The 21,156-nt window shown below is 37.3% G+C and overlaps 1 protein-coding gene across 1 annotated transcript in view; it reads right to left on the reverse strand.

The window, feature by feature from the left end:
* Positions 1 to 20,692, reverse strand: part of LOC149302995 (peptidyl-glycine alpha-amidating monooxygenase B-like) — an 88,478-nt gene extending 67,786 nt beyond the window's left edge. Inside the window, exons 1-3 of the mRNA XM_089481691.1 lie at positions 20,601 to 20,692; positions 18,565 to 18,685; positions 11,208 to 11,265 (exon numbers count right to left, since the gene is read on the reverse strand). Of these exons, the coding sequence (XP_089337817.1) occupies positions 11,208 to 11,265; positions 18,565 to 18,685; positions 20,601 to 20,692 (271 nt within the window). The remainder of the gene's footprint in view (positions 1 to 11,207; positions 11,266 to 18,564; positions 18,686 to 20,600) is intronic.
* Between the last annotated feature and the right edge of the window lie 464 nt (positions 20,693 to 21,156).

A 21,156-nucleotide genomic window follows, 5' to 3' on the forward strand; every position in this document is an offset into this window, starting at 1 on the left:
TCTTAAAGTAAACAATAAGATCAAAAAAATGGAAATTTTTTTTTTACTCATCTACAAAAACTAATGAAAAAAACCCGCTAAATAGATTCTAATATCTGTCTAATGAGTTAAGAAATACTCAACATTTTTATGATTATAGTTGAAAGGAACCAAGTATTTTTTTCTTTTGGATTTTTTTTTGTGTTTTAGGGCAAAAAAGGGTTTTTAATGTATATTTCTAGCGGGAGGGGTACAAGGTGTTTTGGCACCTATTTTTTACTTTTTTTTCCCAATTATTTTTTCTTCGAACCTTTTTGCTGTCATTGTGCCTGCAGCCCTACCTACCTTTTTCTGTGCTTATGTCATGTTTGGAAAGGTTTAGCATCCCACCATTACTAATTAACCCCACAAAAGTATTGTTATCACCCAATATTGCACCAAAACCAACCCCGTCCATCTCTTTACCCAGCATTATTTCCTCTTCATCCCTTCCCCCCGTTCATATTTTTCTATGTGTTAATCCCCTTATACACACATCTGCCCATACATACATATATACAGTGCCTAGATACCTGTCTGCCCATACACACATACAAACACATTAACACATTGATGCTTGCCCGTACACACACTTTCCCTTAGAGCACCCATTTCTCTCCATCATCTACCCCAATTTTTTTCTCCATCATATAATCCCCCTTTTCTCTAATTCCATACTGTAGTGGGAGCACAAGGTCTGTAACTTCCGACCTCTGCTTTGGCGCACAGGCTCTGGTCATGAAGGGGTTAACATGCATCTTGGTTTAGTCTATTTTGTGTTTTTACTTATTCAGTAGAAAGTTTAATTGCCCTGAAGAATACTCTGAGTAAATCTGACTTTTCACAGAAACAGTTTAATCAAATGAACTGTGTCTTTTGGCAGTATTTACCTATGGAAGAAAATTTAATCGAGTTGGAATTACCTAATACAGGTGCAAATAGCTCTAATTTGTTCCAAAGTGTTACTCTAGGAGTTCAGTGTAATTAGCTGGAAAAAATTACAGTAGCTTCTAAAACTTAGAACACGGAATATATATTTTTTTTATGTGAACCAAGAGCATACATTGCATGCTTGCAATTTGGACAACTCCCAAGAGCCAGACAGCCATAACGTCTATATAGAAGTTCATGGTTGTTGTCGGTTCCCTGGTTAACTATTCTCCAGAAACTTTAGGCATTAAGCATTAAGAAAATGAACATTAATACTGCCGTTAACGTATTTTAGGTTTGCCAGATTGCAAGTTAGCAGGGTTGCAGCTACGAGTGTTGCTAGTGTCTCAGAGCATCTATGTTCCTTAAACAAAGATGGAGAGAACGATTGCAGATGTGTTGCTAGGAAACAAGGACAGATCGTATAGAGTAGATCATTTAAAAGGTCATGTTTAGGTGTGAGTTTCAATCTCAGACTGACAGCAAGAAGCTGTTGGGAGAGGCACGCGTGAATCTATCAGGGGACGGGAATGCAGACATACTACACAGACGATGTTAGACAAATAGCCTACTCTGCTTATTAGAGAAGGGAAACAGAGGAAACGGATAGAATTACCTACAGGTCTAAAAATATTTGGATGTTGAAACAATTTTCTGAATTTTGGCTCTGTACGCCACCACAATGGATTTGAAATGAAACTGTGATGCAACTGAAAAACTTTCAGCTTTTTTTTTTGTTTGTTTTTGTTTTATTTTTAACAAAAATATCATATGAAACGCTTAGGAAATTCAACCATTTTCATACACAGTCCCCTTATTTCAGGGGATCAAATGTAATTGGACAAATCATCACAATCATAAATAAAATGTTCTTTTTTTAATACTTTGTCGAGAATCCTTTGCAGGCAATGACCGCTTGAAGTCTGGGACGCATTGATATCACCAAACGCCGGGTTTCCTTTGTGATGCTTTGCCAGGCCTTTACTGCAACTCTCTTCAGTTGTTTGTTTGTGGGTTTTTCTGCCTTAAGCGTTGTCTTCAGCAAGTGAAATGCATGCTCAATCAAGTTGAGTTCAGGTGATTGACTCGGTCATTGCAGAATATTCCACTTTTGTGCCTTAAAGAACTCCTGGGTTGCTTTCACAGTATGTTTTGGGTCATTAGCTATCTATTAAGATGATGTGGTATGCTTTGGATCATGAGCCGTTCCAAGACTTCTCCATGTTTTTTTTATTCCCGTCATTCTCGTACAGGTTGATCTTAGTTTCATCTGTCTAAAAAATACTATTCCAGAACTGGGCTGTTTTTTTATATTTTTGTGTTTGGCAAAGTGTAATCTGGTCTTTCTAGTCTTATGAATGGTTTGCACCTTGTGGTGAACCCTCTGTATTTGCTCTCTTTAAGTCTTGTCTTTATGGTAGACTTGGATAACGATGCCTACCTCCTGGAGAGTGTTCTTCACTTGGATGGATGTTGTGAAAGGGTTTTTCTTTACCATGGAAAGCATCCTACGACCATCCACCACTGTTGACTTTCATGAATGTCCAGGCCTTTTTGTGTTGCAAAGTTTACCAGTGCGTTCTTTTTTCTCAGAATCTACCAAACTGTTGATTTGGTTACTCCTAATGTTCCTGCTATCATTGAGAGCTCATTTGCCTACATGGTGTGGGTTCACAGCAACAGCTTCCAAATGCAAATGTCACACCTCAACTACAGACCTTTTACCTGCTTAATTGGTGAAGAAATAAGGAATGAAGGAATAGCCCACAACTGTCCATGAAACAGCTTTTGAGTCAATTGTCCAATTACATTTGATCCCTTGAAAAAGAGGGGGACACATATTAAAGAGCTGTAATTCCTAAACCCTTCCTCCAATTTGGATGTGAATAACCCCAAATTAAAGATTAGAGAAAACCCATGTTAATTTGGTAAACAGACGAAATAACAAAACTTGTGTCAGTGTCCAAATACTTCCGGACCTAACTGTATATATGATGACTTGTTTTGCTGGGCACTCCAGTGCATACAAATCTAACATATACATACACAGAATGTTTATATATTTTTTTAATAATGAAATAATACCGTATTTGCGCGATTATAAGACGAGGTTTTTTTTCCAGAGCAAATGCTCTGAAAAATATCCCTCGTCTTATAATCGGGGTCGTCATTATAATCAGACCTCAAATAGGTCTGACTATGAGACGACTAAGATCCAGATCCCCCTGTCCCCCCCCCCCCCCCACTTACCGGTGCTTCTGAGTCCCCGGTGCGCAGCCGGGGCAGTGTGTAGATGTCTACGCGATTCGCGTAGACAACTTACACTGCAGCCGGAAGGAGGTGTGGCTAGCAGCGGGGGTTGTCTGCGTCCATCGCGCAGACCTTCCCCAGCTGTCAGAGATCAGAGTTCCCCGCACTGGGGGGCATAAGGCATTTCTGGAAGCAGAGTGTTCTATGAAATGCCTTTTAACCCCCTTAATGCCACTCTGCCTCCAGAAATGCCTTTTTTTTAACACTCTATACGCCACTCTGCCTCCTGAAATGCCTTAAACCTCCCTATATGCCACTCTGCCCCATAATGTGCCTTTTAACCCCCTTAATGCCAGAGTGGCATATAGGGGTATAAGGCATTTCTGGAGGCAGAGTGGCACATAGGGGGTTAAAAGGCATATCATGGGGCACAGTGGCTTTCAGGGGTATAAGGCATTTCTGGGGCAGATGTGCATAACTGGGGGGGCAGGTTGGAAAATAGAAGGAAATAAAACCAAAATATTTTTCTCAATCATAGCTTTAAAAAAAAATAAAAATAGTTTACATGAATTAACATTTACTGGTAAAACTTTTTTCCTATAGGGTCGTCTTATATTAAGGCTTTTTCTTTTTTTCCTAAATTAATATTCAGATTTTGGGGGGTCGTCTTATAATCGAGCAAATACGGTATTCTATTCTATAGATATACATACACAGAGAAAGAAATTGGCACATATCCAGTGAATACATTCTAAAAACATTGGTGATTCCATCACACTATACAACCAAATATTGCTTAACCCGCAACTACGTCAAAGTACTCCATGCCCTGTCTAATCTTTCACGGTTATGTTGCTTACCAAGGAACTGAAGTCCCCAATATTAATGCCTTTTTTTTTTTTTTATTATTTAGAATGGTATTCCCTGGGCATGCACTGAATTCTTGCTTTGTTTTGTGTACATATTATTCAAGCAGCAACCCGACTGTGAATGTGTATGCCTTTTATGCTTTTTAGGTTGTGTACTCTGTGTGTACTCTGTGTGTACTCTGTGTGTACTCTGTGTGTACTCTGTGTGTACTCTGTGTGTACTCTGTGTGTACTCTGTGTGTACTCTGTGTGTACCATAATTGATCATCAGTCATTAAACAGATGCACTTGGGACCTTCCAACCAATCTTGCACAGTATAAGAATTCTCACACCCCAAAAAGGCAAATTACATCATATATCCACACGTACAGGTAGCACAAGGGGCTTTGTGGGGTGGCATATACTGCTTAATCCTACTGAGCCATCAGGTTAGCTCTTCTTATTCCCGAACATAAAGATGTGTGACTTTGCCCTAACTTGCTTATCATCGCTGCCCCTTGACATGTAGTAGCATTTTTTTTTTTTAAGTTTAATAGTGTTCAGATGGATCTGTAAGCCTATTCCCCAAGCAGGTTGCGGCGTGTTGCAGATTCAATCAGTAACCATGGAGAAAGAGAGACATTTGTTTACTGGTCAGCCAAGTGAGTGAAAGCAATGGATGAAGATGACAGACAGATTTCTTGGCTGAGTAGCTTTCTGTCAGGTTCAATCCTTCTGAGTGTCAACTGGACACCCTTGGGCTATCAATATGTTTTCACTGCATATTTGTCTCAAATGCAAGATTTGTCTCAAACAGAGCAATAACGAACCATCATGTTTTTGCCAACAAATACAATTTAGCATATTAATACCTGTATGGCATAATTAATTACCAACTGGTTCACTCATTAGCATAACAAGGTATCTGTGCAGACTGAATCTTTTGCATAAATACTGTGGGAATCATTCTAAAAATGCAATACATTTCAACCAACATACACACATTACAAGAAGAACCCCGATGGGGAGAAACAGTCACAGACATCCAGAGAACATGAATTTAATATCCGACTCCCAAATATAAAAATAAGACGGGATACATATTTCCATGATTTCATCTGTAAACACTATTATGCTAGTTTATATGTGTAGTGCAAATCTATACATCATAGGTTTTGGATACATATTCTTTAAGGATGCTAACTGGGGCAGAACACATCATTTTGACCCCACAATACCCACTAATAAAACATATACTTGCACCATCTACACAGATGAATCATAACCGATTGTCACTCTAGGGGTAACTGGAATAATTATCTAGCCCCCCCACTGTGTGACTTGTTATTAGACCAGGCCATAGGGCTCAAAGTGGAAATGCCCAGTAGGCTACTGGGTTTGAGTAAATTATTAGAGGCAGAAAGCATGTAATCAATTTATATGTGGTCCCAGTCCAGCCCTGTCTATTATCTTTATTCTTTTATATTATCCCAGGGTATATTCCGTTAAGGAGTAATAGAAAAGTAACTTAAGGCTTAAGAGATAACTAAAACAGGACAGGGAGACAAATAAATCAGGGAAGCAGTGCTGGCATGACAAGTAATGCTATAAATAAGGAGCCTATTAAATGTCCAAATGGTACTTGCATTGGTTATACAGAATTAATCTCTAGTGGACTAAATAAAAGCAATTTCCTAATACACAGGGGAATAATCCATTGAACACAAATTAACCTATTACTCATTTTTTAACCCCAATGGGGATATTAGTATTGATTAAATTAAAAAGCTGCACATTTAACCAAAATATATTGCACTTTTTCATGTGCAGAATGATTCTCTCTGCCGGCTGTAAGCAAATGCTCAAGATTAATGTGCTGCGTATGCTTTGTAAATGTGATTCACTAGAGATTTTACTTTTATGTGATAGTACGGTCACTTCTGCTTAAGTTCTCAATTATAAGGACTTTTGCGTGCCTTCGTTAAGCCCAAATGTCCAGCTCTGACTGCATTTGCTTGTGGCATAAAAACACAAAGAGGTTTCATCCGGCTCCTTGAAGTCATGTCCTAAAAATCAGCACACTAGATAAACATTTTATCTTCTGTCAACAGATATAAAAGCACTAAAAATGTCCCCATCAATCATACAGAGCAATTATTAATCACAACGATTAGCAATGTGTGGTTGTATGTGGATTAAATTAATTGTTGCTTCATGATGGCTACGTTGAATAGCATACACTACAGTGTGCAGACGGACTCACACTCACATTTAAGGGCGAGTCTGCTTGCGCACACTTAGCTTGTGATAAAGAAAAATACTTTCTCTTTCCTCATTTTGACATAGACCACAGACCAAAAACTGAATATACCAATCTGCATTTTGTATAGCATATACATATGACTCAAGAAACATAAGATATTTCAACCCTTTTTTTGCTGTATGCATAAGCTACAGTGTTTTTAATATCTAAAATTCAAAAGGAGCCCCTAAACTCCCATTAAACCCCATGAACTCTCGCACAAGCTAGTGTTGGCCGGCGGGGAGTATAGCACGAGTGAGAAGTGGCAATCAGAAGGTAATATTAATTTGAAGGGGACACTCAGGTATCACACACACACACACACTGTGTCAATGCCAAAATCAAGAGACCAGAAAATCTCCTTGGCAACCTCTTAATTATATTAAACTATAATTAAGGTAATGTTGAGTTTCAACTATAGACCTAAAATGTATCATACATTTAAGTGAGTCCGCTCTTCCTCATAGGAACTTATAGTATGCGTTATGGGATTGTTGATTTCTTTTCTTAAGGCCTGTTTCTGCGTAATACAAGATATAAAAACCCATTGGGGGGGGGGGAAACAGACGGAAACAAAACAGGAAATAGTCCTGCTCACTCATAAAATGTAGATTTGTAGATTTCTCTTTGGTTATTTTAAGAATTATAGTCTGGTACACTAAATTAACTATAAAATGTTGCTTATTGGTCGATTGCTATTGCTTAACTCTGAGTGCTTGGGAGGCTGGGCACAACTGTCCCTATGGGAGATGGGGACAATATTTCAGTTTTCTTATATCCTTACTGTAGGTGACAATGGTTGGGATAAAAAAAAATAAAAAATAAAAAGACAGGAAAAAAAACTAATCGGTTAGCATGGTAGCATACAATCATTTTGGCTGCCTGGTCCATGGACAAACTGCAGATTGGTCACAGATCTCTCCTCCACTGATCGAGCCTTGAGTTTAAAAGTAAATTTGAGATATCCGTCTTTAATGGAAAAATTCCACCAGGGTAGGTAGAAGGTGGTCATCTGTTGGTTTAACAGGTGGCTGGGAGCATCACTGGAGTAATGAGAAGTATTCTTAGCGATTGCTTAATACAAAGTTGCTATGTAGGAAATACGCAATTGACCATCTGAGCACAATTTGCTTGATATGTATCCACTACATAACTGGCACTCAGAGGGTTAATGATGGGGGGGGGGGGGGTGTAGCATCAGGACAGGAAAGTGATCTGCCAGGTCTTCTAATACCAGCCTTAACTGAGCCAATATAAACCAAATATAGTTCTAAATCAAGTACCGTGATTGCGAAGCAAAAACTATAAGCTGTAAATAAATGAATGTAATAATACTATAAGCCGTGTTGGGGTCAGCTGCTCTTTGGGCATCAGTTGTTTAATACTGGTCCACATATAAAAGAAAAAACTTTATATATAAAACGTTAACATACAGTTTTATGCCATTTTGATTAATGTTGCGACATTCACTGGCTTATAACTTGGACATATGCCTAGGTAGGCATTTGAGACAAAGTCAAAATAGAGGCTTCCTAGAGATCTGCAATTATTTGGCAGTTGTAGAGTCTAGACTTCCACATCCCTTGTAATTATTCATATTAATTCTCCGAACCGAAGTTTACACAATAAATATCCCCAGACCTTTCCTTAGCCTCCAGTCGATCAAAAAATCTATTAAGACGCACTTCATCACGGAAGCCAATCATCTAACTCATTAACCCCTCCTTCTCCCATTCTTCAGTCATTCTGTAACTATAGCCAATAATATTGTTTACTGATTAAATTAGGGCTGCAACAACGAATCGATAAAAATCGATAATAATCGATTATGAAAATCGTTGTCAACGATTTTCATAATCGATTAGTTGAATCGATTTTTATCGATTTATAAAATTATGTTTTTCAGAGCAAACGCTCTGAAAAACTCCCGTCCTTCTATAATCCGATCTCAAATAGAGATCGGATTATAACTGTAGAATCCAGACCCCCCGCAAAGCTGCAGGAGACCTGGATCTTCTCTGCCACCCGGTGAGGGTCTGTGCAAAACGCGCAGACATCCTCCGCTTCTCCCCTCCACTTCCGCCGGAGCTTCTATTACTGAACCCGGCGTCACGTGACCTTCCGGTGCAGCTTCCATCATGGAAGCCCCAACGGAAGCGGAGGGGAGAAGCGGCTGTCTTTGCGCATCACACAGACCCCTACCGGCTGCCGGAGAGGATCCAGGTCCCGCTGCAGCGCCTGCTAGGGATTTGGATTTTAGTGCGCGATGTGCGCAACCTCGCTACTTCATCTCGCTGCCACTTCCACCTGCCCCACCAGGGGTTAATATATCAACAGAAGAAAAACAGGACAAGTAAGCAGCACTGGGTAAGTATTATCTTTATTTTTATGCTCATTTGCCCTGTGTTTCTTCTGTTGATATATTAACCCCTGGTGGGGCAGGTAGAATTTTTGCGGGATCTATTAATTATGTGCATTTGTGGGGTTTTTTTATGTCTATAATATTTGATTTATTGTCCATATATTTATATATATTTATATTGTATTGTGTATTTTTTTTGTCTATATTTAATAAATATAAATATAAAAAAACAATTTTAGTGATGTCAGTTTTTCTTATATCGGGGGGGCATAAGACATATCGGGGGCACAGTGGCATAAAGGGGCTATAAGGCGTATCAGGGGGGGACAGTGGCATAAAGGGGCTATAAGGCGTATCAGGGGGGACAGTGGCATAAAGGGGCTATAAGGTGTATCAGGGGGGGACAGTGGCATAAAGGGGCTATAAGGCATATCAGGGGGGGACAGTGGCATCTCAGTGGCATATAGGGGTAAAAGGCATAGCGGGGCACTGTGGCATATATGGGGCTATAAGGCATATCAGGGGGCACAGTGGCATATTAGGGGACAAAGTGGCATATCAGTGGCATATAGGGGGCTATAAGGCATATCAGGAGGGGTATAATGCATATCAGGGGACAGAGTGGCATATAGGAGGTATCCCCTTATACCTCCTATATGCCACTCTGTCCCCTGATATGCCTTATACCCCTCCTGATATGCATTTCTGGGACAGAGAGGAAAGCTGGGGGTGAGATGTGCATAACTGGGCAAAAATAGTTTACATGAATATTTACTAGTAAAGCTTTTTTTGGTATTTTTTGAGTTCTTGTTAAAATATAGCTTTAATTATTATGTCAGTAAAATAAGAAGGCGAATCGTGAAATGCCATTGTAAATTATACGTTTTTATTTAAAATAAACGAAAAATTTGCATATTTTTTTTTACCCGATTAATCGAAAAAATAATCGGCCAACTAATCGATTATGAAAATAATCGTTAGTTGCAGCCCTAGATTAAATAGAGACACGGAAAAAGTTGTGTGGCTGGTCCACCTGAGACATCTGCGCTTTTACCTCCCACCTCCTTCTAGATTGTAAGCTTGTTGAGCAGGGCCTTCTTCATCTTTTGTTTGTGAAAGTCTAAAATCATATTACTTTTGCTACCCGTTTGCCAATTAAACAGCACGCGCTACAATAAGTAACCATAATAAATATATGATTACAAATCCTGAATATTTTAAACCTGGAAAATGTTATGGTTTAACATTTGATGCCTCTGACCACCCTGAGCCAGTCCCCTAACCATCTCCATTTTATCCTAGCAATACCGATCACCATGGCAACTTAGAGCTCTAGGAGATGTCCTTTTCAGCCTGCCGGCTACTTAACATTTCTACTATTTGGGTCTACAAAACATTGCATTTCAACGTTGGTGATTCACACACTAAGGAAAGGCAAGAGCAGCATATCTAACCGCAGTCAGTGGATTTCTCATTTTTTTTTCTATATTCCAGTAATTTGCCAAATAATCTAAGAGCAACGTAGTAACAATTTCCCCTGCGATCCACTGTAATAAAAACAGTCTTTATGTTGTCAGTGTTTAAGAGGTTCACCGAGTCAGAATTACATCAGGAAAGCGTGTGTGTGCGTATATATATATATATCAGGATCACATATACATGATGTTTTATGAAATGCTGTATTCCCCAAGAATAAAGCTTTTTTAACCGATTGTGTTTTAGAAGAATTATATCTTTTTTTAACAAGCATAACAGTTAGTTACTCAGATAACACAAATAACTGATCTTCCTGTAAGACACAATGTTACTACTAAAAACAAACTTGTATTTTTAGTGAAGTTAAAATCCGTTCGCATCCTGAAAAAAAAAAAAAATAAATAAAAAAAAAAAAGCTATTTTAAGGCTTTGCCACTGCACAGCTTTTACCCAGAGGTAACTAGTACTGGCGGGAGGTGAGCAGGTTCCTTTAGGACAGTAAAATATACATAACAGAATAAGGTCAATTTTGTATATGTGAACATTTTATACTGTTCTAAAAGCAATCGGACAGACAATAAGACATGGGGTATGAAGAAGCTGACTCTGTGACAGCACATTAACGCAGCTGCTAGAAGACAATTAAATGGTCGATCTCACTTTCCAGTTTGGTTGTTTCTCATAGAGCGTAAACTTTAAAAGGATTTACTGCTCTACCCGTCAGGTAAACAAACAGCCCGTTCAATGAAAAAATATCAAGCAACCGGCCACCGACAGAAAACCAATAGGTTACAAATAGGGTGTTGGGTAATGCCTGCCACAGACATCTGCATGCTGTGCTCCAGATACCATTACTCATAAAGCCCTAAGACACGGTTTGTTATTTAGAATCTATTTTTTTTTATTTTATTTTATTTTTTACTTAGGCAAGAAAAACACAAATGATGGAATAACACTTAAAATATAAATATAGATAATATATATAAAATACTAAAACATATCTTTTTTTATAATACATACCTACATAGGATTCATCATCCACTGGCAACCGGTACGCCTTGCACAGATAGGTGTCAGACTGAAAAATAAATAACTTGTTTTTAGCGCAATGCAAACTTCAATTTCCAACTCATTTAAAATACAGTTAAGATCATTATGCCCTTGAGACCCCGCGATGGCTAACAATGTATTGATCTGCAATATGCTACTAGCCCCTAAATTGATCCAGTTTAATTCAGACCAGATACAAGAAAGAGTATATTGTTACTTCAAGCAAGTATAACATTATTATTAACAGCAGGTGCGATAATGATATATTACTTTCTTTTTGAAATGCTGAAAGACTATAACAAAATGAATCTTTATTATCAAATTAATTTTAATAAGAGTAATTTTTATTTTTTATTTTTTTTTAACAAGAACCAGAACTGATCTTTCGTTAAAACCCATCATTCAAGATGCCTGCCACCGATAACCTGCTTTTTTTTCTCTTGGGCAGCAGACTTCATTTTATTCCTTGTAATAAAGATGTTAAATGTTACTACTAAAAACAACAACAAGCTAACTGTTCACTTCGTGACCAAAGCTACTTTAAGGCTTTGGCACTGCACAGCTTTTACCCAGAGGTGAATAGAACTGGAGGAGAGGTATATAAGAACATGATTTTTAAGATTATGTAGGGTATATGGGTATGTTTGGTTTTTGTAATTGTGATCCGTGTCATTAGATTGTATAGATTAAAATACAATTCATTTTTCAGTAGTTTATTCTCCAGCTTAAATCAGTCTTGCTGCCGACAAAAATAAGTTATAACATTAGTCCAAAAGCGTATTATTTTAATAGTACTATGGGACATACATCATTGCAAAACTGACATGCAAGTCAGATTATACTTAGTAGTAAGGCAGCACATAAACAGATCTTTGAGTCCTTCTCTGCATGTCTCCATCTACTATTTAGGAGATGCTTTGGAAACTTTGCCCATGTTGGCAAGGACCATGATGTGAAGACTCAGACCTTAATCAGCCCTTGGTCTCATCTTACTCATCTTGGTCTCAACTCAGGATAGCCTATCCCATGTATGTTTAAATTCTCTCAGTGTATTAACCTCTACCACTTCTGCCGAGAGGTGGTTTCGCTTATCTACCACCCTCTCAGTAAAGTAAAACATACATTAGATCTAAACCTCTAGTTTCTGATTACGATCTCTTTTTAAAAATTTTCCTCTCTCGAAATCCCTTTAAGTATTTAAATGTTTCTATCACATTGTATATCACATTGGTACTGTTAATGTTTACAGAATACCTCCTTTAGCATGTCAAGCTTTATTTTGCCTAGCAGCCTTTAACCTTATTACGCTCCAAGGTAATGCACGCGGCCTATGACTTCTTCATTTGCCAACAACACATCAACACAAGACCAACATAGTGGTAGGTTTAAAATATAAAATGAATTGTGTAGTGTTATAATCTGAACTCACAAGTGTGAGACAAACAAAACAAGTAGTAAATTAACACTAACATGGATTTTCAACAGTGCCTCTATGGTTCAACAGAGTAAAAGAACTAAAAAAACAGAAGGAAATTATAAACAGACTGTTGTGCAACATAAGATTGATACAGCATCTGCCTTCTTAAAGTGTTACTATTTGTATGTTAACATTGAATAAGTGTTTCTACTGCCTTATGTTGTTTGATTTCAAGGAATGACAAAAAATTCTATTAAACACATGGACATTTAAACTCAAGATAGGAATACACAACAAAGAACAATGGGATCGAGTTATCAATCAGCATGTTATAGATACTGATTAATAAGGTATGATATGATAGCACCAGGGCCAGTCTCAGTGCCAGGTGAGTCAGGCATGTATACTATTCCTGTAGAAGGGACCTAGAAAGGGGTCTGTAAAGCTTGCAAATCATTATATACCAGTTAGCCAATAAAGTTATCATCTTTACCAAAAGTGCTACTTCTAAATCAATGAAGAAGGCATTTAATATGGTGAATTCAAGAAACTGAAGCATTTCAACTTCCTAGCTTTATTATGCATTATGAAGGGCCAACCCACAGTGAGATTATCCTGCATCATGCAGGCTCAGATTAGCCATTTTGCAGAAAACGATCACTGGGGTTGGCCCTCCATAACGCAAAAATATAAAATAAAGTAAACTATCCTGCAAATGCCTTTTATTCAATACTCTCCAATCTTTGTGTTTAACAAAACTGTATTTATATTTCCAAATGTTATTTCATACATGGGAACTGTCTGGATTTGACCCAAAGTGTGGCAGGGGAATGGCTTGCAGCCACGCCTACTGCCTGCCCAATTCCCCTCCCACTCCTGACCCACTCTGTTGCTAGTCCCGCCCTTACAAAGCCATTCTGGGTAGCCTAACCTCGGAAGTTCATCACTTGGTCAATATTTCCATTGCATTTGCAGCAGCAGGAGCTGCAGCTAAAATGATGGAAAAATGCATTGCAAAAACAGAATGAAAACCTAAAATAAAATAACCTTTAAATGTGTACTGTAAGCGATGGAGGCCCAGCAAGCAAACATGACAGCCTCTCTTAAGAAGAATGTAAATTATAAGCAAACAGCAGAAGCTGGTTTCAATTCACATACTATCTCCAAGTGAATAAAGTAAATATTGCTCCCGGATCTATCTAGGAGCCAGATTTATTTTTTATTTGATGGCTAATCAAGAAATATAGATGAAACAGTGTAGATACCAGCAGATACCAACATATCTAACAGTCAATAAAAGCACATTGTTAATGCACTAGGGTCTATTCACTAAACTGTGATTGCATGCAAGTTGGCAAAAAAGTCAGAATCACAAATAAACTAAACTCAACTTCAATAATGTGCATGTGTACGATAACAAGAGAACCGAGTTGATGCCAGTTGGGGGAAAAAAGCAAGTAACTTGCCAATTCATTAACTCATAAGTTGCAAATGAGGGGTTGGAAAGAGGGCGGTGATCGTTCCTTTTCCTTTATCATTTGTGCAGTGTTCTAATTTAAAAAAAACAAAAACGATTTAAGTCAATGCGTCCCACTAAACTAAATAATTGGAGGTGGTTAATGCATAGGAGGAGTGGAGTGAGAGAGAGGAGAGAGAGAGAGAATGAGGAGAAAGAATGACAGAGGGACAAAGAATGAGAAGGAGAAAGAAAATGAGGAGAGAGAGAATGCAATATTAGAGGTGGAAGAATTAAATGTAATATAAAAAGAGTGACAAAGGGCTTTGTGACACTTATCAGGTATGGTCAAGGATAGGCATACAAATAGTGCTGTTATGTTTGGTGAGTGGGGTGTACAGCCCTGTGATTTATACAATATCTTTCTCTAAAAAATGAGCAGAACCATAAATACCTAAATTACCAATTACCATTAGAAACCAAGGGAGTTTTCCTGCAAACTGCTTCACATTTACCATCTTGTTCCAGAACTACGCTTTATATATCCTTATTCCGATATAATGAATAGTTCCAGATGTAAAATAAAAAAAAATAAAAAAAATTTAAAAACCGCACATTTTGTTGCCCTTTACCTTTCTAATGATCATGGGCGACAATTTACAATGGTATATGTTTGGAAAGTCGACATTTTACATGTAGCTTCTCATTCGCAGAGATAATTATCATACCTTTGAAGCCCTCACTATACTTTGACACGTTCCATCTATCACCCTCTTCACTCTTGGTTCTATTTGTCCAATGTGTAAACATCAAAACCTAGACACCGGATATCGCACTAGGATTTAGTTCCTCTGTTCAAATAATGTATAATTTTATACTACATACCTGCCAACAGTTCTGATTTTACCTACATGGCCCTGCTTTAACTACATTTCAGCCATCCAGGCATGAAATGTGAAAACAAACAGGGTCATTCAACACATTACATATTCATTTGAAGTATTTAAACTATTCTCCTCCAATTTAGGCTGATTAGACTTAAATAGGATTAAAAAAAAAACATTCCTTTATTCTTTTACTTGGTATCCACCGATTTTGAATATTACACACATATAAAAGAAGTGTAACCTCAATTTTTTTGGCAAATATAAGAAAGGTGAACGCCCATTTATGACCTTTCCCACCAAGAGCCATCATGATAACAAAGCTGTTATGTGATGCTCAGATATCTGAAGGCAGCTCCTAAAATTTACTGCCAATCAGTTTCAGGCCCTCTAAAAATAAACATGCTTCCACAATAGACATAATGACTTGGTGGTGACATCCGAAGACAAGACATTCTAGCAAAGCATAGTTAACAGTCATATATATGGTTCTTAAAAAACACACAAGCAGTGAAATCATAGAGGTGGCAGCATACCCAGTTGTTTAAGTATCGGTATGGTAAATATGTTGCAATTACTATACTTTGTTTTATTTGCATTTCATCCAACCAGAAGCGTAACTATGGGTCTTGGCACATGGAGCAAGGGTGGAGGTCCCACCTCATATTGACATCAAATCTGTTTCCGGTAGCAGGTAGAAGCACAGAACGGAAGAATTGCTGTTGGGTAGCTCAAGCCTGCAACGCAGAGTAACGCAGCTGCCCCTCTCACCCCATAGAAAGTTACGGATCTACGCCCAACTTTTGAAATGGGGATGTGGTTAGAGGAGTAGCTAAGGAACAAGCTTTAATTGAGACTTTTTACACGACTTTGTGACCTATTGATAGCTAGACATATAAGAGAGTAAGGAATTTAGAAGAAATGAAGACAATTATGTATAAACTGATTTTATACTGATCATTATGGTGACTAAATATGAGTGTCTCACAGTTCTAGAAAACATTCCAAGAACAAAATGGGACAGCAGGGGAAAAACCCAGGGATTTGGGTCCCATGCCTCCTAAAGAGGTGTACCTGGAAGGAGATCCAGTAAGACCAAGTTTTATTTTCATACCTTTATAAACTTAATAATGCTTTAATCATTAACTAAATGTATAGCAAACTTTTATTCCATTATTGTTTTGTAATTACTGTACTTATTACTGTACTTATATTACATCTACTTTTGTTAGAACAAAATCCATCACGATTGTGAAATAGGCAAAAAAAAACCCAAAACATGCTCTTTCAGCTTTCTTTCAGCTCTTTCAGACCATTAAGAATGGCAGGCTATTTAGACAGTGGACTGGCTAATCTATTCAGCATTTAACTCCCTGATTATAATTCCAGGCAATCGTGAACATTTAGGAACTTGCATGTGAGTAAATATTAGTTTAGCAAATGCTAATTTCTTTCACTCAAACCGGTAGATACAGTGGCTGCACCGATTACTTTTTCTATAAAATATAGTCAAAGGAATTTTAAAATTATGGGTATTATTCCCTTAAAACATAATTACATTAAGTACTGCCAAGTGATATACACATATAGCGTACATTAAGGAGAGACTAACAAAGGGTTGACAAGTTGGGAAGAATTTCATCTTGATTAAAGGAGATAGGAAAGTGGCCAAAATTCTAAATTTTATAGTTTAAGTTCCTCTTAGTTAAAAAGATTCCCTGAGCAAACCAGTTTTCTGTTACTTTCAAATCAAGTATCTCAGAAGAAATAAATTATGGTACTCACACTGCATAAGAAACATAGTGAAGGTACCAATTTCTGATTTAAATATACCGGGTTGTTATATGGAATACATTTGAAACATTGTTCCACATAATATAGGGATTTCACCAAAGTAAATTTCTCCAAGACTTTCCTGATTCTAACCAGTAGTGTTTACATCTAAGCAGCTGGAATATTTTAAGAGTTCATCATCATTACAGAGTTAGTCCGTTTCTTAAAAATGGAATACACCCAAAGAGTTCACAGTAGGAAATGAATCCACTACGCAATATAAAAAAAATTATTTGATGTTATTACTTAAAGGTTGCCCTAAATTAATAATAATAAAAACACGAGGAACATTAAAAAAAAAAAGGGGTAAAGTTTTTGTAGCTGCAATGAAAATGAAAGTGATTTTAGAGAATTGAACTAGTTTACAAAAGGAATTCTATTCCTTAATCCCTCTGTACGATACATTGGCTGCCCCATGTAGCATGAAAGGGTGACTGGGACCAATTAAAATTCTATGGCGTGCTGCCTACTAATGGGCTGCTATTATTCTATTGTACGGCTGCTGGTCTACAGGGAAACTATGTTTTTGTCCCTTCTGCCCACGTTCATGGAATCCAGTTTATTTTCTCAATTGAAAAAGAAAAAAAAAAAAATCTCCATCTGCAACAATGAGTCATCACCTACTGCAGCATGACAACAGCAGCCTTCTTCCTCCCGGCTTCCACAGCCTTTCCTATTAGAAGGACACACTTAAGCCAGTTTCACGCAAAGTTTCCTCCAAAACGACGCATCCTAGTGCATGTGTGTTAAAAAATATCTTACTTCTTAATCCCAAGTAAGAAAAGAGGACATGGAGTTCTTATAGGCTACACACATCAAACATTTCATGCAAGCTAGTGGTCTCCCGGCATGATCAATACTTCAACGCCAACATAAAAAATGCATGCCAACTAATGTGCTATTTTTACAACTGATAACCATGCACCACAACGTGGCCTTACATGGACACTTATCCTGTGAAAGGAACCATAGATACACAGAATGTGTTATAAAGATAAGAACTAATGAAGAAGACCTCAACTCTTAGTCAGGCCAGGGGCTTGGCTAGATAGCCATCTTTTTCTAGATAGCCTATACATACACAAAATTGCCCTCTTGTAATTAACCTTATGCTTATTTTAAAAGGCTATTCCATTTATCCATTACCCAGTCAGTGAACACACATTTTCTAACATTGCGTCTAAGCCTGAAGTACCTAATTAGGGTTGATTATGACTATGGCTTCCTAGCATTTATTCCCATTAGTAATATACGTGCAACCTTTTTGCATTTCAGTATTTCTATCAAATCTTCTCTCTTAGCTTTCATACAAGCCAAGTTGACATTTTAAACATCCATCTCTGTTGTTGCTAACCACTGTCAATGGATTTATTGAAATGCCTTATTCTTCTTGTTACTTTGGAATGCATTCTACACCAATAATAGTGTTTTTTTGTATTTTTTCTCTCATACTAGGGGGATGAGCACAAATGATCTAAAACACGACACAATTTAGGCCTAGGCAACCACATACACTTCAAGAACTAAAGGTTACAACTATTATGAAACTCAAAAGAAACTCAAGTAAACCCTCTAGCTGGTGTGGTCAGACTTCGCTGAGCAGTCCCTGGAGACCATAAGAACACCCCTAAAACCTTTGAAATATGACAGCCCTTCAAGTTATTTTATTTTTCTCATTCATGCATTTCATGTTGTTCCTCCAGCTTTAGTTCCATACAATGTGTAGATTCCTCCTACCTCTGTTGGTGTTACCCCGGGCATTCGTATATCCAGAGTATAGTCTGAGGAGCCAGGAGACACAACAGGCCGCGTTGTCCCCAAGCAGTCATTGGAAAGAGGTCTGGTAGATTCCTGATACCTTTAGAAACAAATCCAGTTGTAAATTGTAGTGCAATTATTTTTTTTCACCATACTACTACTTTAAATGAGCTTAAACACTCCTATTTAAAAACACAAATAGTAATAGTTTGCAATGTTATACACACAAGCATATAATAAAAGAAGCTAATTATAACCTTTCGGCAAGTAAAAGTCCTAGTAAAAAGTGATAACTACTGCACAGGGGAGTTCATAAGGGATAATTACATACACACTGTACTTTAGCTGTATCAAGACGCAGATATTCCGAGGGCATACTGTCCAACAGAATAAACCCGGCCTTTAATTCACAGCCCTTTAACTCAGCATCGAGTAACAAACTGGCCTTAGGCTGTCCATTCCGTCACAAGAAAGGGCCATTTATCACAGACATATAGAGTAACCCAGAGATCAGTTTTCTTTTAGTACAAATCAGAAAACGCTAAATCTAAGCAGAAGCAAGATAGGAAAGTTTTAATGTTTAGATTTATTCCACGCAACATATGGTGGCCCTTTCAGCCAAAAATAAATATTAAAAAATGAGTATAAATAAATGCCTGCTGACTGCAGTTGTCTCCAAAATAAATCTCACAAAAGGAAAAAAGCAATTCTAGCTTTTCAGCCGAAATATTTGTATAGGCTTTCTAAATAAATTAAAAAAAAACAAAAAACGAAAGACTAACTAAACATGCCATGGTTGATGTAATCATACAGTCTACACATACTAGATAATAGATAACAAAATAAAAAAAAAATCAGCTAAGTCTTTCAGTCTTATATGTGAATTCTCTTTCACAACAATAAGACTTCATTAAGTTGCTCCATAAGAATCCAATAGAGAGAAAGTCTAAATATTATGTATAATAAAAAGTCTACTATGGTTTATAGGGTTAATATATTAGAGCTGATCAAACACACTAAATTACAGAGATTTTATATTATATAAATATATAAAAATAACAAATATTAAAAATATAAATGGTTGCTAATTTTCCATAAAGATACAACCATGTCATTTATGGCTATATTGAGGCGAATATGGAGGACAGTTAATTAATAAGATAAATGTTCACTGTCATAAACTTTTTCATTCTTGCATGTTTTCGGCGACATATGGAACTCGTGACAAATTCTCAGCTGGAACAGATTTACAAGATTGCGTTGCCCATAACATACCATGAAAACATACACAGTCTAATGAATCAGCATCAAATATTTGTTTCTAACACAAAACTCCTATTATCTTTAGCCACTTTGCTGGTGGCTAAGGGTAATAGGTACTGCACCTTCTAAACAGACGTGGTAGCCTAAGATAGCCTGTCTCTGGTATAACACAAAGCACTGAAATACAAAACAAACCATGAACCAAATTACAATAGAGAAAAGACACATGGAATAGAATATTCTGCGTACATTACTGAATTATATATATACGCATCTATAAATATTTAACACTGCAATTACGGAGACGCGGCTAAATTTTCTGAGTAAACATTGTTTTTATATTCTCAGGATTTTATGACATTTATTAATATAAACACGCAGACTTCATCCTTCGAACACCAGCATGCCATGATGAAATCATTTTTAAATCCCATTTGAATCAAATATAGATCACTGTATGATTATATATATATATATATATATATATATATATATATATATATATATATATATATATATATATATATATATATGCGCGTATGAAGGCTTGGCAAAGGATAAAACCACATACTGATCGTGCTCTCATATCACTCGGACACATACATATGGATAGAAAATCATACTTGTCGTGGGGATATGGGCAAATGCAGGTTGGCTTGGTGTGATGTGACATACATAACATATTTATATAATAAAATGTAGCAGCATACAAACTTACATAAATGTCACTAAAGAACGGAAGGGATACTCACCTCTTAAAGACAGATAGAGGGCTCCTGAAACTGTAACAGCTGTCTTGAAAAATAAGAAATAGTATGATCAAGCTGCTAATGAGACTAGCCATGTCCACCTTGCTGTCAGGTTTGTTACAGGAACAAATTCAAGGAAGTGTTTGTAATCCTGGTAATTAGGAATCCACTACTTCATTACTGCTAGCCTTGTAGGTATCCTACACCAGTCTGACAGCTCATGGGCTTCTGGAACGTAAGAGCTTGGAGGTGGCCAATGTAACACAGTTGTGAGCAATTAGCCAAAAAGAATCATCCTTTGAAACGTCTACATTTATTCTCATCAGTAAATCTGTACTTTTTTTGTTTTGTTCCCCCCAGGAGAGATCTTCAGTCTCAGTGCAAGTTGAGATGCTGAAATCCTGCTGCTCTGATGATCATCCACAGCTACACAACCCTTTTAGTGACATCATGTGAAAAGCAGCTGCATTAGTCTTCATTAAGTGCCTGCAATAAAAGGGGTAGATAATGGATGACTAACATATTTCAACATTAGCAGTTGGTAAATCCCTTCTGACAT

The sequence above is a fragment of the Sceloporus occidentalis genome, unplaced genomic scaffold (assembly GCF_023333645.1).
Source record: "Sceloporus occidentalis isolate IW3139 unplaced genomic scaffold, rSceOcc1.0.p SCAF_16, whole genome shotgun sequence".
Lineage (NCBI taxonomy): Eukaryota > Metazoa > Chordata > Lepidosauria > Squamata > Phrynosomatidae > Sceloporus > Sceloporus occidentalis.